At 31.7% G+C, this 26,166-nt stretch overlaps 1 protein-coding gene across 2 annotated transcripts; it reads left to right on the top strand.

Moving 5' to 3' along the window:
- Positions 1–25,121, top strand: TTLL5 (Tubulin tyrosine ligase-like 5). 2 transcript variants are annotated; one of them, XM_085948369.1, is made up of 12 exons: positions 1–132; positions 9,089–10,078; positions 10,478–10,691; positions 12,213–12,469; positions 13,559–13,758; positions 16,495–16,733; positions 17,973–18,183; positions 18,428–18,590; positions 19,656–19,835; positions 21,776–21,932; positions 22,341–22,507; positions 23,010–25,121. In XM_085948369.1, the coding sequence occupies exons 2-12, from the start codon at positions 9,102–9,104 to the stop codon at positions 23,284–23,286; spliced, it is 3,042 nt and encodes a 1,013-aa protein (XP_085804495.1). In that variant the 5' UTR covers positions 1–132; positions 9,089–9,101; the 3' UTR covers positions 23,287–25,121. The 2 variants fall into 2 exon arrangements, with proteins under 2 accessions (XP_085804495.1, XP_085804496.1); XM_085948370.1 differs by lacking the exon at positions 1–132 and adding an exon at positions 8,623–8,725.
- The last annotated feature ends 1,045 nt before the right edge of the window (positions 25,122–26,166 follow it).

Genomic DNA, 26,166 nt, shown 5'->3' with positions numbered 1-26,166 from the left:
CACACATGCCAAAATGTTAAAACCGCAGAATGTTCGGCCTATTTGATTTCTAAATTTTCTATTTGCAAAATTTCGATTCTAATAATGAAAAAAATTGGTTACGTGTGAAACCCTATTAAAATTTGATCTAAGGTGAGTGTTTTTAATTTATTACATCAGGTGATGCGCTATTAAATAGAGTTTTAATTATCAAACCTCATAAAATGTGAATAATTTATTTAATGAGAAAAATATGTTGCAAAACAGAGATATTGTTGGCAGGTGAACTAGATTCGTTATTTTTCTTATTTAATTGTTATAATTGAAACTTCGAATGGTATTTTATTGCTCTAAGGTTCAATAAGTATAAAAATATATCTAAATTTGTTTCTCATAATATTACCATAGTAACTGGGGATCATTTTGTGGAATTTATTATATTTCTTATTTTATTTCTCAATTTAGATCAAATGAAAAGTACTAGTCACACAGGCATAGGTATAAGAAGTAATATATCTAATAAATCCTTGAATATTCCGTACCATTCATTGAATAAAATAAAATAAATTTACAACAATAAGAATAATATACTAAATTCAGAATTATTTATAGGTTTTTGTTCTCAAAAATCTATAGATCGAACTGATTGATTTAAATTTAAGTTTCGTCTGACAAAAATTATCTATTCGGTAGGTAGTTTTAATGAAACTCCATAAAATTAATCCTTGTACTGAATTACTTAATATGCAGTAGAATTCCTACAACTCCTTGTTGAGTTGATCGTAATATTATGATATCAAATAATCGATGGGACTGTTCAATATTTTATCCCAGTGCGTAATCAGATTTATCTCAAAACTCCATCATTATGTACTTCTCATAATAATATAAGAAGCCAAATATTATAAATAGGAACATTTTTTAACATTTTTTGTAAATTCTCGGACTGTGTTTATATCTAAAACTCGGAGTGCACCATTCTCAAAAATTTGCTTTTCAGCATTTGTATTAAAGGTATACTCCATCAATTAATTAATAAGCCATTATGGTAACGGTGCCGAGGATGACCGCATGACCTTTTATAACTTTCTTTTTAGACCAAACCCAACCTAACCTAATCTCCTAACCTTAGTGTGTGATAATGATGCATCGACATGTATGAAAATGTCGAACTTTAAATTAACAATTATTGGATCGAAAAGCATCTCCGCCAACAGAAAAAGGTATTTAATATAATTTTCTACGTAGTATAAACTGTTTCCGCCAAAAAAAAAATGATAAATGGTCACGCGGTCATCTACGGCACTCTGACCTTTGATTTTCAAATGGCAGTGTTTACTCAGAACAAGGTTTTTAAATTCTCCACTATAGTTATGTATAAAAATTACACTATGAATCTTTTGCATTGTCTGAAAACAAAGGTTGTGTTAGCGTGCTCGTTTGCAAATATTATACGGTGTAGAAAATATGTTCCATAAATTCCCTAATATATAAATTTGGATTACTCTTGATGCCATCTATAAATCAAATTAGTAATGTCTCATATAAAATGAATTGTGTCGCAGGGAATTCTAGATCTTTATGAGGTTTAAATGTTGAATTTCCAAGAGTCACTGAAGATCGGGGGTCATTTTAAGCTCCGTAAGGTTCATCTAAGTCTGGCATGCCTAACCTGCGGCCCAAATAAAGACTTTTTGTGGCCCAAGGCCCAATTAAAGCTTTCAGTTTTCTATATTTTGCATTTTGGTATTCATACAATAAAAAAAAAACGTTCTCGTAAATTTATAATTATTATATTATATTGTGTAATTAGAACTTTATTGTTGTGCTGCGTAACCGTAAAGATTTTTTAAAATATTCTAATGAAGTCACAAAATCAATTAAAGAATTCGATACCAGATTCGCATTTGTGCAAAAGTATGAGTAAATGTTCAAAATATTCTTAACTCCATTTAATGTGGAGGTGGAATCACCGCCTCCAAATTTACAAACAGAGCTAACTACTAGAACTGCAATCAAGCATAGAGGTAAAGTGCATGTTCGAAGGGAATAAGCTTGAGTTTTAAAAGAAATATATTCTCGAAGATAAATTTCCAAAATTAAAATGACTGACGAATGTGCATTACAGCAGCATTTGGGACTACATATCGCTGCGAATCGTTCTTTTCGAAAAGACAAAGTTTCGCAGCAGGTTCCTCGAACACGACCAATCAACTGCAATGCGCGTCGGCTAAATTACCAGTCGATATGGAAAAGATATCGAACAATATACAAAAGCAAGTGTCACATTAATTATAAGGTAATAAAATATTTTGAATAAGTTCTTTGTTTTATTTTTTTATGTGTGGCCCACTTAAGCTCTGTAATATTATTTGGCCCACCAAACGATTTGGGTGGGCACCCCTGATCTAAGTTAAACGTATCAATGATACATGCGTAATGTAATCCAGTTCCATATATGTAAATGCACAAACAATTATTGTTCACAAGAAAATGCAAGAGATTCATACAACACTTCTACACCAGCCCCGTTTTAATTCCAGGAATTATAGTCAGCCTAATTTACACCCAATAATAATTCATAATTTTAAATCAGATACTTTGGTATTGTGTGTATTGACTGTGATGACAGCCTTGAAACACTTTCACTAATAAAATGTAAAGATATCTGAAAACGTAGTTCTTAACAGACAATGTTATCATGCATTTGTGCACAGTGGAGGTTCATGCATGATTGGTTCTTTGATTCATCGTGTATTCGGGTCATACAATAAAATTACGAATGAATTTATCTAGGCTATGTGCAAGATTATTAACCATTAGAACTTTTATTTTATTTATATAATTTATTATAGTAAATATTAGTAGGTAATATTACAATATAATATAAATTTTTATCGATAATCGCAGCATATTATTATAATTTTGGAGCTGTTGGAATGATCAAAAATTGATAAAAGAAATTACGAGCATTCTACAATACAGGTGGCCCTCGAATTTTGTACAATTTGCAATTTCGTACTTTATTTGGTACTACATTCAGATTTTTGTTGATAATGCAAAAACTGTGCGCTTCCATGCAGTCGCTCCACCTCAAAGAAAAAAATGGTGGTATTCAACTACCTCCTGACAAGTTCATAAAGAAAACGCCTGATTACTAATACATATTTCAAAGTACACTTTTTGATGTTTTTATGACATTTCTCTACTTTTGTACATTAAACATTCGTACACATTTTCAGGAACAAATTACGTATGAAACCCGAGGGCCGCCTGTATTGATGATTATTGCGCCCCGTATCTGTCAATTTCCAATTACCACTCTTTTGCATCAAGAATTATTGTTTAGATATTTAACTGTAGGCCAGAAGTAAATGTTCGGGTTTTTGAAAATGTATGCTCTAAACACTAAGGGGCTGTCCATATAATATGACGTCACACGATTTTGGCTACATTTTAACCGCCCCCCCCCCCACCAATGTCACATTTTTGACACTCCCTAAATGTTAATAAACAGAAAAAATGTTTTTTTTTTTTAATTTTTATCCTTAAATCCTCTATCCACTATATACATATTATTTATTTTGTGATGTCACATTTTCTGTGTCGCCCCCCCTAGAATGTGATTTGGACGGCCCCTAATGTATTGTGAAAAGTCGGGTGTCCTATGTTTTTTTAGTTCAAGAAGTCAAAGTTCTATAACCCAGATACTTATAAAAAATATAGAAATTTCAATAGAATTATAATATTCTGTAAGTGACAAAAAAATACAATATCACTGAATCATTGAATTATTTTACATTTTTGGTTCTCTACTAAACTATATTATTCTAATATGACACCCGACCTTTTATTTCTGAGGTACTGAGCTTCGGTTTTCTTTTGACTGCTCTGATGGTGGGTTTGTGGCCAGTTGTCAACATAAATAACTCAAACATTGGGGATTAAACAAGAGTTTTGTTTTAAAAAAAACCATTACAGTCAAGTTGTACCACATAAACGCCAGTTCGATTAATGAATGAATACATTTAATTTCCATTAGTGGGCAATTGATATGGATACTGCGACCGGGGCGAAACATGCTAGTAAGAATTGTACGGACATTGTTCCTGTACACAATACTCCGGCAAAAGTCTTAAAAAGATCAAAAAATGAAAGGTCTGTAAGCTTTTCAAATCAGTCCTCATTTCAAGCTTATTTATTACACTAGTCATCTTCGACATTTCTTTGAGAATATCAATCAATATTGTACATTTTGCTAATGCCTAGCGATGATTATTTACTGTTTAAATTAGGTATTAGTGATTTTTGTCCGCCATTATAAATGAGATATTAATTTAACATTATACAAAACATATCATAAGAATGAATGACTAAGCATTTTTTTTATGTCATAGATATCATACCTTTCACTTTCGTTTCATTCTTGCACATTAATTATTTCTTTAAATGTATTATTTTTTCTCTCAATTTTTTAAATCCGTATTGAAATTAGTTGCAGTTTACTTTTTTTGTAATGTAATTTTATAACATGTCTAATAACAGAGTTAAAAATCATCTTTCTAGGCCAGTTATGCACAACCGTTATATAGGTAGGGCCAATTTCTAATTGTTCACAAAGTGCTGCCGACAGTGATATATTATTGTCCCCGAGTCTTGACATATTATTATTTTCAATTAAATACATACATACACACTATATACACTCTTTTGTTTATTTTTTAAACTCATTATTTGTGAATATTTGTTATTGTATGCGTCGCGCACATTGAGGGCTATATAACTATACACCACATGACTACGGCAAATGCCAACATGTATCTGTTGCAGCACAATAAACTTAAGCAATTTTATTTCTCGATTGTCTATCTGTAAGATGTTTTTAAAAAATGGTTTAAAACCAGTTTCAGTGTGGCCTTTCTGAGTTGGTGTAGCGGAATCTATCTTTCTCACTTATACTAAGTTCTCCATTATGACCTGTAATATGAGTAAAGCATGATAGATGTCCGCTATTCAAGCACCTTTAGACGGTGTAAATATGAGTCCTGAGGTTCTTGAGTAATTCAGTCTCTTGAAAGACACTGTCAATGGCTGCTTCACCGCTCTTACCAATTATTCGAAATCAATAAAACTTCTCCGCTAAATTTTATCAACTCTGATTAACTGAACCCGCCAAACAAATCAAAACTTGTGATAACCTAGATTCTTCGACTAGCTCTTAATTATCTTGTTAAATTACACACGTAAGAAAACAGGCCGCTTATTGAAGCGCCGTTGGTTTATTTCTATAAATTTTAACTTATATTACTAAATTATATAATTATTTATCGTTGTTTTTATTTTTAAAGTAACAACTGCCACTATGACGTTTAATAGTTTGTTTACGTAAGGAATTGCAATTGGCCGACAATAATAAATTCGCTGCCTAGGCAACGGAACAATTCTAGACTATAATATTATACTGTATAATCGTCACGATTGCAGTATCATACTTTCGCGTAAAGGTGGTGCGTTCGGCTGATAACCGAACAATCGGTGGTTCGAATCCAATCGAGTGCATTTTTTTCGTGTGAAAAAATAAATTATGTGTTACATGTCACACGCCAAAAATACACTCTAATCTGATTTCCCAAATGTGCCAAAAGAAGTATAACTTCAATAAATGCAATATGTATTCATTTAACTGAAATTATGTTTTCGTTTATATTTTTGAATCTCTCAAATGATGGCTACTATGCATCACATCATCAATATTTTTTGTATACCTATGATTATTTTAGTATTCATATTATTATTAAAACCAGTTTTTTCAAAGACCTGAAAAGAACAAAGGATGAGACAATGAGACACACTGTCTAATTATAATTGCTTTGTCACCGTATACACATACAGTAACAATTGTGGCTGTAAATAGCTCTAACTTACATATTCTCAAAAATTCAATGCCTATGATTCATCATCTGACATTACGGTTAACAAACCATCTTTGAATATCAATGACTGGGCTCATTTGAGAATATTAAATACTCATTCGCCAAACTTAATTATATAACCATGTGCTAGCTTTCTAGGTGGTTTACGATATTCAAGATCACTTCTGTAGGTTTGTTAATTAATTATTAATAGAAGATTTTTTCATCCTTGTAATTTAATACATGGAACTGTTTTTAAATGCAACTGTATACCTTTGAATGATATTGAATCATATTCAAACAGAACCAGCTTAACTCATTTAGTGCTAACACCGCGACTGGCGCGTTTGGAGTCGTTTGCCATTAGATGTAATTAACGTGTTATTTAAATGTGTTAATTAAAAGTTAATTAAGAGGTCAGCAGCGATTGTGTGAACTGTACTTACTGTTAAAAACATATATTATTTTTATTAATTTAAAAATTATACACCCATGTATTTTAAGTTTTAAGGTTATACCTCAGTTGAGGCACGGTCTAAAAAGATCGTGGCTAGGCGATGCGCGGATTGCGGGTCGCGGGTGCAAATGACGCATGCCAAACGAAATATAATTTGTCATATAAATCTAACATGCATCCATTTAATGTTCTGTTTATTGTTCCATTAGTAACAATAATAATATATTCATTGACATGTTTTCTTTTTAATGTAAATGGGTAACGTTTTTAGTCATCTTTACACGATTTAAGAATTAATACCCCCGTCGCCATCACGAAACAAATTGATGTGTGCCCAGCTCGACGTTCTCTCTCAGAATGCCAGCGAGTAGTGAGCGAGTCCAAAATTTCGTCTCGCCGAAAATTATTTGCCGTTTCACTGATGTATCGCCTTAACAATAAAAAGCTAATAGAACAGTTTAGTATAAATAGAAATTAAATTTACACATTTTATAATACTACATTATAATACATTATTTTACACAAAATGGAGTTTACGTATACATTTGCAGGCAGAATAAAATAACCTTCCTTAAATCGAAAAAAAAACAACAATGAATATAAAACTATTCAGAGATATCTCCATTCAATTTTGTTTGTTTACAAAAAGTTACACTGTTTTTTTTGTCTCCATCTCAAAAGCACTCATGGGAATCCGGCTGGTATACATACAGACAGACTAATGTTTTTAATTTCAGTTAATTCTACAATTGAACCTGTTAGTTTCAATGTAGGTAACTTCCACATTTCCAGAGATAATCGCAAAAATCCATCAAGGATATTAATTTAAGACTGCGAATATAATATTTTCTTTTTGTAAGCAATTAGTAAAAGCGAATAGTGAAATAAAATGTCCCTAACGTTATTAAAATTATTTGATGAATGTAAGCGTCTTTTGCAATCAACCTCCGGTTTAATTCTGTTTAACTAAAAAAGCTGGATTTGACATACATACAATAGAAGAGTACTTACAGAATTCAAATTGAGAATAATATCAAAAAAAGTAAAAATATAGGTTATCGACTTTAAAACTTAATAGCTTCAATTAAATATGAAAAAAATTTAAATGAATCTATTATGTTGGCCTGAAACAGTATCGCCATATGAATAATTGAATAATGATTCCGAGTGTTAAATGAGTAACAAACAATTAAAATTTTCACATCACCATGAACAAATTTATGTGTGAAACATGTAAATGTTTTGTATAAAAAGATATAAGCATTTTATTCCAAACATTGGATCATATTCAATGGACATGGTGTATAAAAAATATTGTTACTATTTTCACAGTAACCGTGTAATATAATTTAATTTTTTGGTTTGATTTTCCTCCTTCAAACACTAATAACAGTGACAATATAAATTTCAATATTTTTTCATAGTAAATGATCATTCGAGAATGTGACTTCATTTACAGATTATTGAAAACAGTTATGTAGAATTTACAATCGTATATTAAACTTTGAAGTCGATTTGCTGAACTTGATCACCCATCCACTTGTGTTTATTCAATTCTGAACGCCTCAGTTATTATTTCCTTTTGACATAAAGTTACTTTTTTATTTGAAAGATAAAACTGTCCTAAGAAGTATTTATGCTTGTTTTATTGAACCATAAATAAATAGCCATTACCATTTTTACAAGGGGCTGACATATAATGTATTCGAGAAATAATTTATTCAGTTTTATCTGTTTTATTGATTAGCATAAGGGGAAACGCTCCAAAATCCAAAGACATACTTTTTTTTCTACATGAATTGATTTAACATCTGGTAGGTAATGCAATCGTATAAAGGAAAGAAATAAAGTGGGGATATTGAGTTGATATAAAGCAGATGTAATGGCAGTTAGAAATAGCATCATCGATCGGATTATTTTTGTAATTTTATTATTTGGTGTGTTATCAATTATCATTACTTCAGAGTTTTTTTTTCAATACATCTCCTTATTATACTTTCGCTATCTGACATAGTTTATAAACACATGCATGCCTTCTATTGGAGTACAGTACAGACACATGAAACATTATTTTATTGATTGCTTCACACACAAGCCTTATATAGGAATCCAGTTAACTGCATTCATATCCGAGCTCTTGCCATTATTAATTTTTGTTCAGATACAGTTACAATTGATTGGATAAATGTATTCAGTCTATTTGAACAGTTTGCAGACGTTATAAGTGTAGCCAACATCTGTATCATATTATAACCTTTTTTTATACCATATAACATACCTACACATTATTTTTATTCTACTTATATTTGATATGGCATATAAGGTGTATAGTTTTAATATTAACGAATTGGTGTGAAATATACTTTTTATTAATTAGGTAAGGCTTCTCGAATCCAGTGCAATATGGTGGTTTTTATAATACAATAAAAAAAAACATCTAATTTGGTTGAAAAAATAAACTTATATTAAAAAACGTAATAAAATATTATTACAATGTTGTTTTCTTATCGAAGAAAAAATTTAGGGTTTGCACAACTGAAGTATTTAATAATATTATGTACATAAGTGATTGAATTTTATTATGTCTCAATATTTATTTATTAAATTAAATTTGCTCATATTTAAACTATATGCCTATTTTTTGGAATGTTTTTTTTATTATTAAATCTTTTATCATAATGCTTTTCATTTTTTTTATAATAAATCAGTATCGATTGATGGATGAATCTTTTTTTTCCAGCCAGCAGCCCAGAATGAAAGTAAAAGATGAGGAAAGCAAAGAGATTAAAAAAGAAGCGAAAGGCGACGACGGGGACTTGTCCGCTTGGCTTTGGGGCGGAAGCCTCGGGAACAAAGGAACCGTGCTGGTCTTCCGGAGCTGCGTTTTAGCAGTCAAAGAAAAGACATTTCAGGCTGTGACGCCCAAAACAAATACCGGCATACCGAGCTTGAGCCGGACCACATTGCATAAGAAGAAGCATTTGATCAAACGAATATCTTTAGAATCCGCGCCCAAAGAAACCTCACTTAAACCGCTCCCGGCTACTGCCAAATGGATACACCAGAGTATCGATAATTCTGAACTAACTTCTAATGCCGATGCCGAATCTTCTAGCTTAGAACTGCACGAAACTCACGACGTGAAAAGGAAACGTGATATTAGAGACGTTTTAAGTGATATTAATAAAATTAATCTTAAAAGGAAGCTTAATATAAATAATTCAACAGCACACATTTTGAATCCGCTGAAATCCGCTGAAACCACCGAAAACGGCGTAGAAAAAAATGGCGACCGTCAAAATTTGTCAGGAAAGAGTTCGCTGTCGTCGATACCGAGTATTCATAAGACTAAGAAAAAACCGGACTCGCTGGTGTTCCCGAATATCATGTCGCAGTCTCTCTCGAGCGCCTCGTCTTTGTCGCCCGCTGCCAAAGACTCTAACTCTTCCAGCTCTCTCAGTCTCGATTCCATCTCCAACAGTGTCCTCGATATGGATTATAAAAATATTAGAATACCTGAAAAGGAAGAAATGCCAGCCGCCGTGCTTCACATCACGTACAAGACGGCCATGACTGAGACCAAGCTGCTGAGTAGGATGCTGCAGGCTCATGGTTTTACTGATGTGGAACTCAGCAGCAAGGAATTCAATCTCATGTGGAGTGGGCTTCATCCGAAGCCTGACGTCTTGAGGTCGCTGGCGGCACATCAACGTGTCAACCATTTTCCTAGGTACTATTTTCAATATCACAATTATACATGGTACTATTGACTCTCAATTAGTCAGGGTTGTATTATTGACCAAGCACTGCCTTAGTCTGCCTAAAAAATACTTGCAATCAACCTTTGTTTTTGCACTTGTTGCTATCATCCATATCTCATAAAAACATAAAACTGTTAATACAACCTTCACCCTGTGGAGGCCCATATGATCCTCTTAGGATCGAACATAATAATGTAAATAGTAATGTAATGACAAAAAACCTCCAAGTTGGTTGGCAAATGTAAAAATGGAAGTTGTAATACTATTTTACTATCTGGATTTAATGAAATTTACATGTGATGGATAAGTGGAAGTAATCAACTTTGAAACTGATAGCCTCAATTATTGTCGATAATTATTGTTCACAGGTCTTACGAATTGACTAGAAAGGATAAACTTTTTAAGAACATAGAAAAAATGCAATACTTTCGAGGACCAAAAAACTTTGACTTCATTCCGCTGACGTTTATTATGCCCGTTGAGTACAAAGAACTCTGCACGACTCATTACCGATTGAAAGGACCTTGGATCGTGAAGCCTGCCGCTTCCAGCAGAGGCAGAGGAATATACATAGTTAATGCGGTAAGAAATCACTATTCCTTTATTATGAATGCAGTGTAAAATTACCATTAATCGTTCAATCCGATTTGGAACACGCATTTCCCGAATAAAAAAATTATAATAATTATGAAATATTGACATATTCCAATTTATTACAATTATCAAAGTATCTGCAGCAGTTGGGTGTCAGTGAACACCGTGTTGCAGACCACTGTTCCCGTTACTCTATTTCTAAGAAATGAAAAGCGAATTTGTATATTTTTTTACTTTAATTAAGTTTATTTAGTTCTTAAATTTACATGAAAATCATTTCATAGAGACAAAGTTATTGACATCGAACGTATAATGCTGCAATATATTTGTCATCATTATCGACTATAACTCTTATTTGTATGGGTATGTGTGACATAATTTTTAATATACAGTATACTAAGAATAAATAAATTAAATGGTTTCAAATCATAAAAGAATTACCTCCGCGGCAAGTTGGCATTAGTATTAGACAGATATGTAATAATAACCTGGGTATCAGTTATTATTTTCTATTAGGTGTTTTCTAAATTATCTAATTAACGTTTAATCATCAAGACACTGTGAGTAGTCACCTATCAAACAGGTATTTAAGAAGCGATCATGTGATGCGATAGATTAGTTTTTTTATAATCTCATATTAGGTATGTTCAGTCATTGGTATGGATTGGATTGGATTGGAAAGGTATGGACACCTGTATGGATTGAATACATATTACATATTTCAATTAGGTAGTATTTTAATCACAACATTCATACATTATACAATGCCATTGATTGCCACACAAGATATCAATGACACTTTAATATAAGATAAAATTTTTAATTTACAACACATGTCAGTATTAATTTGAATTATTATAAAAGTCTTTATTTAATTACTTTCAATAATTCAATTTTCATTTTTTTTCAAACCTTCAACCTAGGCAGGTATGATTTATTTTACTCTTTAGGAAGAAGTAGTCGATTATTATGAATATCTTATTATGGTCACGGAACATTTATTTTAATAATATAAGATGTTTAAAAAATATTATATAATTTTGTTGCCAAATTGGGTTGCTGCCAAAAGTTGGTAATTCGATAATTTAGGTATTTAGAGTTAACAACGAATATGTATAAATATATATAAATAATATGTATGCTAGAAAAAACATTCAAGGTCATCTGATATAATATAGAACATGCACATAAATCACAAAGAAATTAGCATTATGCCTGATTTTAGGGGTCGTGTCAAACTTCATATTGCAATTACTCCATAACATGATTTCCAGACTTACCAAATTTTGGTAGTAACCCATGATATATTTTTATGCCTATACAGTGTATTTGAGTAAATTTGTTTTTTATTTTTATAATCTAAATAACCTAAAAAACCTAAAATGATTTTCATATCAATAAAGCAACTCTCAGCATAATTTTGAGAAATATCAAGACATATTCAGTTGAGTTAATTAAACTACATTTGTATACTTGAGTATCTAATATAGGTTCGTGGTTTTGTTTCAGCCCGACCAAATACCGAAAGGTGAGAGCGTAGTGGTTGCCAAATATATAGATAAGCCTCTACTGGTGGACGGGCACAAATGCGATCTGAGACTGTATGTATGCGTGACATCCTTTGATCCTCTGCTTATATACATGTACGAGGAAGGTCTGGTGCGGTTTGCAACCGTCAAGTACGATAGGAGCAATAAGAACCTCTGGAATCCGTGTATGCATCTCTGCAATTATAGCATCAACAAATACCATTCCGATTATATCAAGTAAGCGTCCTTAATATATTATTGTATCAGTTGTTTTATATATTTTGGGCAGTGTTTATTTATAAATGATCATTTTTTTTAATGAATTGTCAGTATTTAGAATATATGGTCAGTTATTTCAATCGATTGCAAGTTTTTTTTTAATTATATCAAAAATGAATCAAACCTGCATTTTATATACAATCAAAAGTATGTAAATTAAATTTTTAAAGGCTAAGGACTTTATCATTTTGCATATTGTATTCATCGTGTGTTCCTTATGTTTCATATTGACTTTTCCAAGGCAAAAGGGCATTAGTGACAAATCGCTGCTATTCAGGAGAGCAAAAAGAGTGAAAAAATTTAATGTTATTGAGAACAACTTTGTTTCTTTACAACTTCTTTCTTAGTATTGGATTTTTTTTTTTCTTTCATAATTAGAATTTTTAAATCACTTAATTCCTTTTGGCTGTCCAAGAAAAAATAGAAGGTACATAAAGAAAACACATTATTTTGTTTGTATCTCCATTATGTTTTATTTGTTTATTATAATCATTTTAATTTTGGTACGTTACGTTAGTGGTAGGTACGTTAATTCTTATTGGCTTTTTGTAGGGTTATCACCTCTGCCCAAATTGGAAAATCGTAACCCTGTTTGCAATCGTCTATAAAGAATGTCCTTTTGCCAGTCTGTAGATATTTTTTTTTGTAAACCTAACCTCATATTTAACTTTAAATCACCAAAATGTTACTTACACCCTTTTGGCTTGGAGCAGTCGATATCATATTGTGAACATCTTACAACTTGTGACTTGGATGTAATTAAATATTTAAATAATAATGTATATATAACGTTTCATCATTTATCTATCTACAATTCCTTTAATTATCATTTTCGCAAGTAATTAGGCAGAGCACACGAGTCTTCTCAGAGTGAATGTTACGCCTAACCCAATGGGTTCTTGATCTGGATCAAACACACGTATTCTTATCCGCATCTGTCACATTCGAGGCACTACTTCGCTGCACAGTTATAAATAATTGATGTACCTTTATCTTGTCTATCGGATATTAGTTGTATGTATTAATACAATATTTTGTGGTATTTAGATGCGACGATCCGGCAGCGGAGAATGTAGGTCATAAATGGACTCTATCGGCTCTGCTCAGACACCTGAGAGATGAAGGACGAGATACGGGCGCCCTCATGTCTTCCATTGAAGATGTCGTGGTTAAATCTATCCTCTCTTGCACGCAATCGATAGCATCTGCCAGCCGGATGTTTGTGCCGTACTTCAACAACTGCTTCGGTGCTTAAAATAATAAAATTATAATACTGCCTTGTTTATAACTTTATTAATACTTTTTACTTTTGAATCTTTCACGGAAGACATTACTATCACAATTTATTATTTTATCTGGTGTTTCCCAAATGTATAACATCTAGTACCTGCTCGGAGACTTACGGCTAGATGCTTAGTCATACTCAACTGCCTGAATTGAGAAACGCAAGTGACATCTCGTCGCTATAGTACTTGTTTTCCGAATATCCATTTTTGTCAAAATCGACATTTTAATGCAGTTATATTTTTTTTGTCTAACTACACCGAAATCATTTATAAAAATTGTATATTTTCATGTAGAAACAGAGATATTTTTTTAAAAACTCCGAATACGCCATGTTTCGCAACGATTGCTTTGTGCTTATTTTCCGAATGTCAAATAGAATAGCTCGGTCTCACTCTCGCATATCGCTTTCATATAGCGCTGTCTACTTCTAATGTCGCTCACTTCATATGTGACTGATGTCTGTTTTTCGTCTTTCAAAGCGCGCGATTTTGACTACTATTGTGTTATTTTAAGTTTCTATCGTTTAAATAGTGAATTTATCAAAATTAAAGTTATCAATCTTGGCTGGTACATCACCAGTTCGCTCTGAATTTACAGCAGAGTTATGGAAGTAAGTATTTTAACCTAAATTACTGTATTTTGTACTGAGAAACAGAGATAATATCTCAACGGTCATACGAATTGTACAGTGTGACTCGGTAACTACGGTCTTAAAAAATAATTATTATTAATGTCTATAATCAAAACTTTTTCTGTTTTTAATTTACTTTTTATCTATTCATGCTAAAATGTACGCGAATATTTAATCTCATTTATTAATAAGATGTATGTTTATACCTATTTCTTTTGTGGATTTCCATTGAATTACAGTACATTTGATTGTATTTTCATTAAGTATAATTATAATACTATTGGTTATCCAATAGATATTTTAGTTAATGTACGATCTATTAAGGTTAATTCTGGTTTTGTGAGTGAACTATTTTATATAATAATATTATACTCAGGATAGAATATTCTCAATCAATGGTTATTAAATAACACATGCCCCTATTTTTTGTTCCATGCCAATAAAACATAATACCTAATATGCAATATATGGTTTGTAATAAGTTTAATTGTATCAAGTTCGATTAAAATCCATAATGAAGCATTATTTGTGACCAATAAAAATATCATTGCCACCGTTTTAATATAGAAATTAGGAAAATTTTACTACCTACATTATTATTACGTAAATCTATGGATACAGTTTTTTTATAACTATAATTAGATATATAATTTTATGTTGATTCCCAATTTTGTAAACAGAAAATGGTGAATGGCATATTTTATAATTACCTATGAAATTAGATAAAAACGATCATTGATACAACTTGATCACCTATTTACAAAAAATCATGTACCTATCAGTAAATTTATTAAAATTTACGTAAATAAATATTAAGTTTTTAAGTTTGTACTTTTTGACCACACGGTATACCGTGGTCCATGCAACGATACGCTACGGTCTTACATTCCGAATGTCCTTGTTTTGTTCCGATTATCCACTTTTCGGAGCCAGCGCTGAGAATGATCCGTATATCCACATTGCTTACTTGTAAATAAAACGTATTTTCTCTCAGTTTAATGAATTATACTAATATATTATTCATCAAATCTCTTCTTGGATAATGTGGCAATCATAAAAAGGAGACAGAGTGCTTGATATATATACTGATATTTAAATATAAGACAGGGAACTTTGTTTTTCGTTTCCTGAACAATCGACAATTGGTCTATTCGGAAAACAAGTACTATAGCGACGATCTGTCAGAATTCATATGTATTGTGCACGGAATTCGGGCAAGTATAGTGTTGTATTTCCTTTAAATTTCAATCGAAATTTACGTTCATTTTACCTTATTTACAAAGAAATGAAATGCAATGTTATATTTTCCTGAATTCTGCGTCCAATATTCTTGACTGTTCTAGAATGCATTTCTCAACTCTGCCACTATTTGGCAGTGGCGTTAGTTATGTTAATTTAACGGCGACATGTCTGCATCTGGCTCATTAACTTTACCAGTGTACCCCACCTTTGACAATGAATTATTATGAGTATTTTATTTATGTTCCGACTAGCCTTTGTAACTTGTTTTTGGTGTCACGTCAATTGAAGATTTTTTTTCAGATTCGACTGTAAATGAATTTTTTTTCATGTCAATGACATCTATGGAGTAATTTATAGAAATACAACATTTAGTATTTTTGGCATACTAAACAATACATCAGCTAGTGTAGATACATAAGTAGTTGAGCTAAAAATACAGTTGGCATCCCTGCGTTTTAAATATTTTATAGAGAAAAAAATTTACTGTGTACCCTTTCAAATCCTTCATATACTATATATGTTTGGGAAACATTTTAACTTAACACTGTCAATCATATTAATCCACATTAGTTTTTCAAATTGTATATTTTTACCTGTTAATAAATTTGATCTAACGATTAGTTGTAGTGAAACTAATCATCATGTAATCGATTTTATTGAATAATTTGATTTAACAATTTGTGTGGCTGAATAAATCTTACACTGTTTACTCATAAAGAACACTACTAAACCATAGACAAAATATTTTTTTAGAACAGTTATTGGGCTGTTTAGTTTCAGAATCCCTGTTATGTAATATTGATAAATATTTGACATATTTCAGAATTGTATGGCTTTGACATTCTGATCGATGAAACTTTAAAACCGTGGCTCTTGGAGATCAATCTGTCGCCGAGCTTAGGCTGCGACAGCCCGCTGGACGCGAGGCTTAAGTCTTCCCTCCTGGCAGATACACTAACCCTGGTCGGGATCCCCGCCATAAATCCCATCGCCAGGAGCGACTCCACGCAATCCTCTCTGCCAACTAACAAATCGCACAGCATTAAGTCCAGAATCGGAGGAGTGAGTTGGCGCCTCTTACAATAACATAATTACGTTCACACTTTTGGTAAAGCGCACTAACCCACACCGTTCACTGTGTTCAGGTAAAAGGTTGTAACCCACACAAAATGAATTATACAAATAGTATTGGTGATAAAATTAAAAAATATTTTGTTAAGTATCAAGAAAAGGAATAGTAGTTGATTAACAAAATGCTACATGAAGGAATAATAATTTTAAAGACCATCTATACATCATTTTGTGAAATCAATGTTATTTGAAGATGATGTTTCAAGGTGGCACTGGAATTCAAAAAATTGCAGGGTTTCAACAGTATATTTTTCATAACAAATGTCCATTGAATATAACAAAATATGATATTTTAGAAAGATAGGTATTTCTCCGTAAATAGTAATTGAATATTTTTCGAATTTTTGTTTAGCCATCCAATCATCAGACATTTTTTTCAAAAATCATGTCAAATAAAATATCAAAAGTTTAAGTCGAAATATAAAATAAAACAAAGCTCAAGTTTTCTATTTAATATATCGTAATAATATTTAACTATTATATTATGTAGATATTTAGTTTTTCCATTCACTTATAAATCATGTAGATCACCGATCCATATAATGCAATTTTCTGGAATATTTATTTAATTTTTAAATATATTTTTTCTGGAGAGAGATTTCCAGATTTGCCAGCAGAGAGGCAGAACATCGACTCTGTATTAAAAAAAAATCAAGCAATGATTGATGTAATAGGAAAATTACAAAAACATATCTGTACCAGATTTTGTATGAAAAATCAGGATTTAAGAAACCATATTACGATATTGTGCATTTTACAGTCACACATTTGAGTAGCCAGTTAATTATGAATCATTTTACGCCTAATGGATAGCCTTAAGGGATACAACTTTTTTCCTAAACACAGCTAATCCTAATATCACTGAAAAATTCATTCTTTTTACAACTATCACAACATTTACAACTAAATTATTAATATAACTTGGTATTATGTATGTAACGAGTATTATCTATTAATATTTAAAAAAGGAATTACATGAAAATTCAAGTATTATTTATCTTCACATAACTAGTGGATTTTGAGAAAGAAATATTTATTGGTTTATAATTATTGCAACTCATAAAATTACAATATTCATGAAATTTATCATTCAAAACATCTAGAACAATCAGCAATTGAGCCTAAACTTATAAACGCAGATGATAACTATTATGTCGATCTTGTTTGTAGTACAGGCGAGTTCACTCGGCTGAAAACATGTCTTCGTCTTACAAGAAAGGCTTTGGCAGCAATTCTAACAGTAATTCAAATGGTGGCGCGTTGCTGACTAACGAGGAATCCAGGATCGTGAAACTGGTGAAGGCGCAATACCAACGAAGGGGCGGCTTCGTCAGAATATTCCCGTCGCAAGACTCCTGGCAGAAGTATGCGCAGTATTTAGGTAAAGGAATTTAAACGTGTTACCATTTTGACCATAGAGAATTAAGGCAATTTGTTGAGCCTCGTAATGTTTTATTTTTCTAGAACTCAGGACAAATAATTTCGTGTAACTTATTTAGTCAAAAATATTAAAATTTTACTATTAAATATATGAAGATACAAGTCCACAATTCAATATTTATTTTAGTCTAAATCGGGCATGTCCGTCTTTTATTACAGATAAGATTGTTTTCTATTGTTTATAGATCCTGTGACCGGTGTGCCAGTGTGCAGTATATCTGTGAAAATTGCATCGGCCCCTAACTCTCTTATTCCGCACAATTACAATCTGTTGGTTCATTCGCACGTTTTGCCGCATTTCGACCAATCTGTCATGTCGACCAGTGTCAACAGTGATCCACCCGAAAGGTAGTTAATGTCACTATATTGTGAACCACATTTTGAAAATTCCTTAGCATTTGCAACACCCACCGATAAGATGTTTCATTTTGTTTTTGTCAACTACCTATGAAGGTTAGGTTAGGTTAGGTTCGGTTCGGGTGTGAAGGTTACTTTAAAACTGTACAAATTAAATTCACATGACTTTGCCTGTTTCAATTTTTTTTTTCTGTATCAAAAGAAATTGTTTTTTTCAGTTAGATACATGTTGAAACACGCGCTTTAACATGATCTTACTCCCTACTTCAGTTATCGTTTGTCAACTTATGGCTACGGCCGTATGTTGTAGCTTAACCACTGGGAAATGCCAATAGAAATGGCGTATTTCAGAAAAATACTACCTTATTCTTAAGTCAATAATCATTATAAAACAATCATTATTCGTAGGATGTTTTATCACATTTGAATGGTCAAAGACATAGCTTATAATCAGTATCTTTAGAAATATCTTCAAATGTGGTAATCTTCCCCATTTTTTGAATAATAAAATACCTAATTCTTGTCAAATTTGGGATCACACAGATTATAAATATAATTTTATATCGTAAATATTTCACTATATTAATGTCAACATAAATTTTACTAATGGCTTTATAAATGCATTTAAAAATTAATAAACCTAAAAAATTTTAACACCACTGCACATACTATACATAACATACTGAAATATGACTATTTTCTAAACATTAGATCGAGAGGTTTAAAAGAATACTATTTTATGTAATAAAAATACTTTATGCAGTTATCAAATGTATAATAAATATAAAGGATAATAAGGCTTCAAAATTATATAAATAGATTATCTACAACGTTTAAGGAATGTTCAGGCTAATGCTTCGAAAATACCATAAAATCTCCATTTTGACCTACGTTGGGCATGTGGGCTGTTAATCTATGCCTAAAGCATGAAAATAAAGAAGCAAAAAAAAATTCTTTGGTAACTGTGGAATTTGTAAATAAAACTGTAATAAATGTATATAATTCATTGATAAAATACCAGATCCGTATCAATGTCTATGCCTTCTCTACTTATAGACTGAAACGCTACGAGCGTGTTCTACCTATATGTGTTCGAGTTAGCTTAGAAAGCAGTAATACAAATAGTCCTCCTGGGACATCCTCAAGGCCGGGATCTCTCACAAAAAGCAACATTATGGATAGCAAAACTGCCAAAACGCATGTCAAACAACAACTGCAACATGGAATGCATCTCACGTGAGTTGACCGCCATATTGTTTTCATTTATCATCATCAGCAGCAGCTTGTTCATATCGAACTTGTTGTGTCCGGAAACTTGTACATATGCCGTTCGCCGTATCATACTTCACCGTGAAATGTTGTATCGGAAATATATGGCCGTATATTAAAGACTGTCCAACCGCTTTGGGTCGTTACTGACATAAAATTCATGTCTAAATAAAACATGGTTCTTGTCGGTTTACACTTTGCAGGAAGCCAGCAGCAAGCAAATTTTGAAAATAGTCGATACACTGGATTATTTGTTAGGTTAGGTTAGGTTTTCATTCTTGAATTCATTAATTTTGCCAAAATCAGCTATGAAAATTGAATTAATGTTCATATTGAATCTAATAAAGTTGGAGACCAAATAGTATATGGTCATCTCTTTCCGATAAGAAACCTCGCGCCAAACTGTGCCACGGTGAAATGTTTTACGTACAATTTACATGTAACTATTACTAACTATAACTGCCATTGTTCTACAATTTGGGATGAGGCTCGACTTCTTTAAGAAAATTCTTCCAGTTATCTCTATTTTGCTGATTGTTGCACCGATTATTGGCACTCATTATCATTCTATCTAGTAAACCTTGTATATCCAAAATAGGACACAGAAGAAACTGTCTAATTTTCGTTTTAAATAGAACAATCTCTCCTGTGGGTCTATTCTATACTTATCGAACACTAAATTGATAAATAGTATCAAACTTAGGGTAGGTTTGTATCAAAATATTAGCACTTATTGTAACAATTACACGAAGCCGGTTTTTATTGTTGCAATAAGTGCGATATTTTAACAGCAGCAAGATAGGTGCTGTTAAAATATAGCACTTATTGCAACAATAAAAACCGGCTTCGTGTAATTGTTACAATAAGTGCTAATATTTTGATACAAACCTACCCTAAGTGTGATAATATTTTTCACTTTATCACTTTAGCGGTCGATAAGCATAGAATAGACCCGCAGGTATAGTAGAACCTCAATTATTATCCAATTAATTATTTATATAATGATCATTAGTTTCGTATGATCGATTATAAGAAAAATGTTTTCTTTGACCATATCCGCCTCTTGGTTGGAGCATATGGACGCATACTGCCTCCAAGAATCCCTGTCGCGCTCGCCAGTCTTCTTACGTCTTCAGATTTAAAAACTATGTAATGAAAAAGTAAAATTTTCAAAAAAAAATTCCAAATTTTCTAAAACTGAACATTATCCGGATTTATCGTTATCCGGACTATCTTTATCCCCAAACAGTCTGGATATACGAGGTTCTTCTGTATTTATGAAGTATGCGAATTTTACCATTGTATTGAGGATTTATAGCATTGATTTTTGAAATGATTAGATGTATTATAGATGCAAGAATCTTATATGTACAGAGTTTAATGGGTTCAAAAGATATTTATTTTGTAATAGTTACTTCGATGATGTTAACTGTCAATTCTTGGTGGTAAGACATTAAATTAACAAAACAATTCATAATTATCAACCTGGATCTATCCGCTGCTGGATGTAGGCCTCTCCAAGTTAATTACACTCTTCTCGGTTGCCTTACATGTCTGCAGAATTATTACAAATCATTTTTCCTCTTTGGTGGATGTAGGCCTCTCCAAGTTAATTACACTCTTCTCGGTTGCCTTACATGTCTGCAGAATTATTACAAATCATATTTCCTCTTTGGTACCTCTGTTCTCCAAGCTGTGTCCAGTTCAGCTCCATTTGAAGTAATGAGGGTTCATTTTTCGAACACATATATAGTACTTTGTCCATATAATTTAATGCGATCAGTACTAGTTTTGTCTTATTAGGCAGACATTTATTAACTGATGAATCAAAATATATACTTAAATTAAATTATTTTGTATCGGCTGTCTTTGAAAAAATTGTGGCATACTGAGTATTTTTTTTTCAGACTTGGAGAGTCACGGAGGGCGTTTGGGACATTCCTGAATTTTGTACTGAAACGTTTGTCCAACTCCACTTCTGAACAGTCCGCTCACCATGCGGATCTCGTTTTGCGATTTTTAAAGAGAGCATCCAATTCTCTAAAAATGCCGTACAACCTAAAGGTATGTAGGGAATACAATATTACGTTATAATGGATGGGAGTTCATCGCGGATTGCGTTTATCAAAATTCAGTGACAAAAATTTTCAAACATTTAGTAAATAGTTTTCACATTAGCTAAATACCAAACTAAAGTAATGTATCACTTTAATTACGAATTATTAATGCTAATACGTAATACTGTCTTTTTACTTAGCTGGGCAGATGTGCTGCAAAGCTTATTATTTTATTGGCAGTCTCTGCTCTATTTTTTTAATATATATTAAATATAAATATTTTTTTGAATATAGAATCAAATTTTTATTATGTTGAAACAGTATTGCCACTGTACAGAATATTTTCATATTTAATTTATGGTTGTTCAATTGACATGTTTTTTATGTATAACATTATGCATTTTGTATTATTTAGAGCCCAGCACAAAAGATGAGCGATAAAGATAAAGCGGCTGTGATTGCAAAGCAGTTGAATGACTTTCTGTACATTTACCACAGAGAAACAGATCTTTATACAACTTCTGTTGATCAGAGGGACTGTATAAGTAATATACATTTTGCGCAGTTTATGTATGGTGCTAGGTAAGTAACTTTTAATATTATGTCACTGAAATAAGTCATATTTTTTATTACTGTGGAGCATACTGTTTCATACTGAATAACAGATGTTTTTCTATGTGCAACATTCAATTTTTTTTTGTTGCCAACACATAGAATGTATTTTTTTCTATACATAGTTACCAATTCAATTAAACTAAAACATTTTAAAATTAATGAATTATTTTTTAGGAATCTATTTATAGTATTATAACCCTGTATTATAGTCTATTATAGTCCATTCTAATGTTGTATGTGGATATAAAACATATTACAGACCTACAAACTTATCTATAGAATGGATGGGGAAGCCACTGTCGAAAATTACCTGAAATCAAGACTCGCAACTGGACAGAATCTGACATTCGAATGACATTTTTAAAATGGCGTCCATATAGAAGTTCGTAGTTCCATTTTTTACCGTTCTTTAGATAAGTTTGTAGGACTGTACAGAGCAGTTCCAGTTCAAGATGTATTAACATTTCAGTGAGGCAGACTTGGAAGATATTCTATTGATGGTTTTGAAGAAAGAAGGTAATGTGGCTCCGTTCCTCGGCGATAGACAAAGTCCGCTGTGCGTAGACCTACCGCCGCCCGTTTCCAGCCAAACGTCCACCAAGAGTTTGACGTCTCGCACGCATCAGCTCCTACGCTACCTGACGTATGTCACTCCAGTCCACTCACGTCGGTACAAGGCTCCGAGTCCCGAACGCACGTCTCTGCCTGTACTTCAGGAGAGGTCGACATCCAACACTAATAATTAAACTGATCGAAACGAAAATGGTCAAGTACTAAAGAGTACACACGAGTGATACTATCTCATAATTCAACATGGGCTAACTTGTACCGTTGTAGTTTTAATGGTTTAGTTATTACATGTTAGAATCTCATTTTAAACTTATAACGTTTTCACGCAACGCACGGTTTTTGTGTGCACTGTGTGTTTTAAAGTTATGTTGTGAGAAATTATTATGCAATATTTATATTTTAAGATAATATTATGATCCTTGTAGTATGTTTTGAAAGGAAATCATAACCTAACCTAATTGTGAATTGATAACCTTCAAAATTTGGTTTAGTTTGAGTTGACGAAGCTTTTCAAGGCGAATACTCCACCTACCAGAGGCATTTAAGTATTCGCCTCAATTGCTTTTTTTTTGTCCTTGAATTATTTCTGAGAAGGTCTGAGAAAGCTTTGTAGTTTATTGAATCATTCTTAATATCAGTAGGAATGAAACAATTTTTTTAATTCTAAAAAGATGATCAACAAAAATTATATTCTCGAACTAAGATAATATCCGTGTATGGCGTGAATACATTGATATGTCAAAAAACATCAATTCTCAGGGCAACTGTTTGTAAGGTTGGTCAATATATTCATGCCATACACGGATATATCTATCTGACATTTCTCAAAATGGTTGACTTTTGGTTGACAATACACTCTCATTCGTTTATTTAATTTAATATAAATGAATAGAGAGAGAGTGAAGGTTATGTAAAACAGATGCTTTAATGGAGTCTCCCAATATGGCGAAATTCCATTCGGTTGTTATTTTAATTTACTTGACGCAAAGAAAACCAAGTCTGGATCTCGACTGACTCGTAATTTATTAAATCAGTTTCGCGATTGCTGCCCAACTCGTTGTCGAGATTGTGATGTTAATATACTTTCTTTAAAATTATTAAGTCTCACATTGTAATCCGTTTAAATAAATAAATAAAAATATGACAAAGTCACAAATCGTACACACGTTGATTCACAAGCTAGTCATTTTCTATAATATTTTTTTTTACCAATAATTTGGCATGGCCTTGGAATTAATTATATTATTTATTTAATGTGCAGAATTGATGTAAAAAGACAGAAATTAATATTCTTTTTTAAAATGAAAATGTTATTTATTTTGGAAACGGTTGTGTATTTATTGTAGGGGTTTACATTTAAAAATTATGAATAAAAGTGGAAGACGTATGGCGAATATGAAAATCAAATCCATTTGCATCGTGACATATTTGTTTTACGAAGGAAAATGTTCTTCCCTACCAAAGACAAACATAGAAATAGTCTTTATTATTATAATACCGAGGGTATTGAGCCAATAGGGATGTAGGGAGTAAATAGGGGTGTACAAAAAAATCAGTACTTTTATCATTTGATAATAATACTTGCAAGTATCGATAATGTTCTTCCAATATGACATCCCTAGATGTAAGTGACAATTTCAAACATTACAGAGTGAAGTAAAAAATAATTTCATCTGTTTTTCATACATATCTTTCGCTAATGCCCTACTTATCTACGTCTCGCCAAAATGTCCCTATTGTCTTAATACCCTCGATATGACCATGCTGTTACCAGTTTTTATTATTTTTTCATTCCAAAAAATTAATATTGACATGTTAATTGCTTTTCTAATAATTCAACTATAATATTATCAGATATAAAATCTGTTATTACCAATCCTATATACACTATTTATATAAAATTACTTATTGCAAATACACCTTATGATCGACTATTCCCTGCTGATAGCGTAATATTTTTCTTGTTACAACAGTGTTTTCTGATTTCTCACATAACAAAAAAAATATTCGTAAATAATAATAAAAAGAAACTAAACAATGAATGCATGCCAGAAAAGCTATGACAAATATAAAATTTGTTTTTTTTTTAACTACATTATATCAAATTTTAATAAAAAAAACTATTTATTTTAGTAATATATGTACATTTAAATATATCAGTAGGAACTACCCCATAATGTGATTGAATTAGCTGGTATTGTCTCTAAAATTCATCTTTTAATTTCATGCTTGTATTCAATCATGGCCACTATTGCAACTCACTAAGTGCCCTATGCATAGTCATACTTATGTAAATGAGCGGGCTTGTGCGTTATGTAACTGATTTACAGGCGTTTAACAATGTAAACAGAAAGCAAGTCAATATAGTATTGAATGTTGTTTATTCGTTTCCGACATAGCAAAATTAGTATGCACGCATCAACTGATGTAGTGTGTAAAGTAATTTCCAAATGCTGTGGACACTGTATCCATAGTGCCACTGATAAAGCAACCATTCACCAAAGCATGCATACTTTTATCATTCAATGTCAATTTAAAAAAATCTACAGAAAATCAGAATTTAGTAAATGGCAGCACCAAAAGCGATGTTGCCATATTATTTATTATTTTGCTGAACTGTTAACTATGCATAGGGTTCATAATTAGTTAGTTTTACATAGCATCGACATCTTTGCATTTGACCATTGTAATATCTAGCCTTAGTTCAACCTAGTAAAATGCCAAAGCCGGCTTCCAAATAAAATGTATTAATACATAAAATGAATTATCTTTTTTCTATTTTGATCAAAGTAATAATGTCTTATTGACTTGTTGAAACTATTCCATATATTATTAATAATTAACGATTACCAATGTATCTAATGCTATGTGAGTGGCATTAGTGTATTGTATAACTGCATCTATTTAATTATAACATAACCAATTGATTATCTGTCTATTGGTCATATTATTCTAAGCAGTTTCGTTTATTCGTTCTTTTATTTCCACATTGTTATTATAATTAACATTGTGGATTTCGTTGATTGACTTTGTAGAGATGGATTAAATAAACAGGG

Source organism: Rhyacophila brunnea, unplaced genomic scaffold, assembly GCF_057557595.1.
Source record: "Rhyacophila brunnea isolate RB1 unplaced genomic scaffold, BYU_Rbru_1.0 scaffold_20, whole genome shotgun sequence".
Lineage (NCBI taxonomy): Eukaryota > Metazoa > Arthropoda > Insecta > Trichoptera > Rhyacophilidae > Rhyacophila > Rhyacophila brunnea.
Note: the sequence above shows the minus strand (reverse complement) of the source record. Positions and strands in the feature narration are given on the sequence as shown.

Coding starts and splice junctions, on each gene's coding strand:
- TTLL5 (XM_085948369.1), top strand. CDS start 9,102: ATGAAAGTAAAAGATGAGGAAAGCAAAGAGATTAAAAAAGAAGCGAAA. Junction 13,759..16,494: donor GTACTTCAACAACTGCTTCG/GTGCTTAAAATA, acceptor GACATATTTCAG/AATTGTATGGCTTTGACATT. Junction 16,734..17,972: donor TTAAGTCCAGAATCGGAGGA/GTGAGTTGGCGC, acceptor TCTTGTTTGTAG/TACAGGCGAGTTCACTCGGC.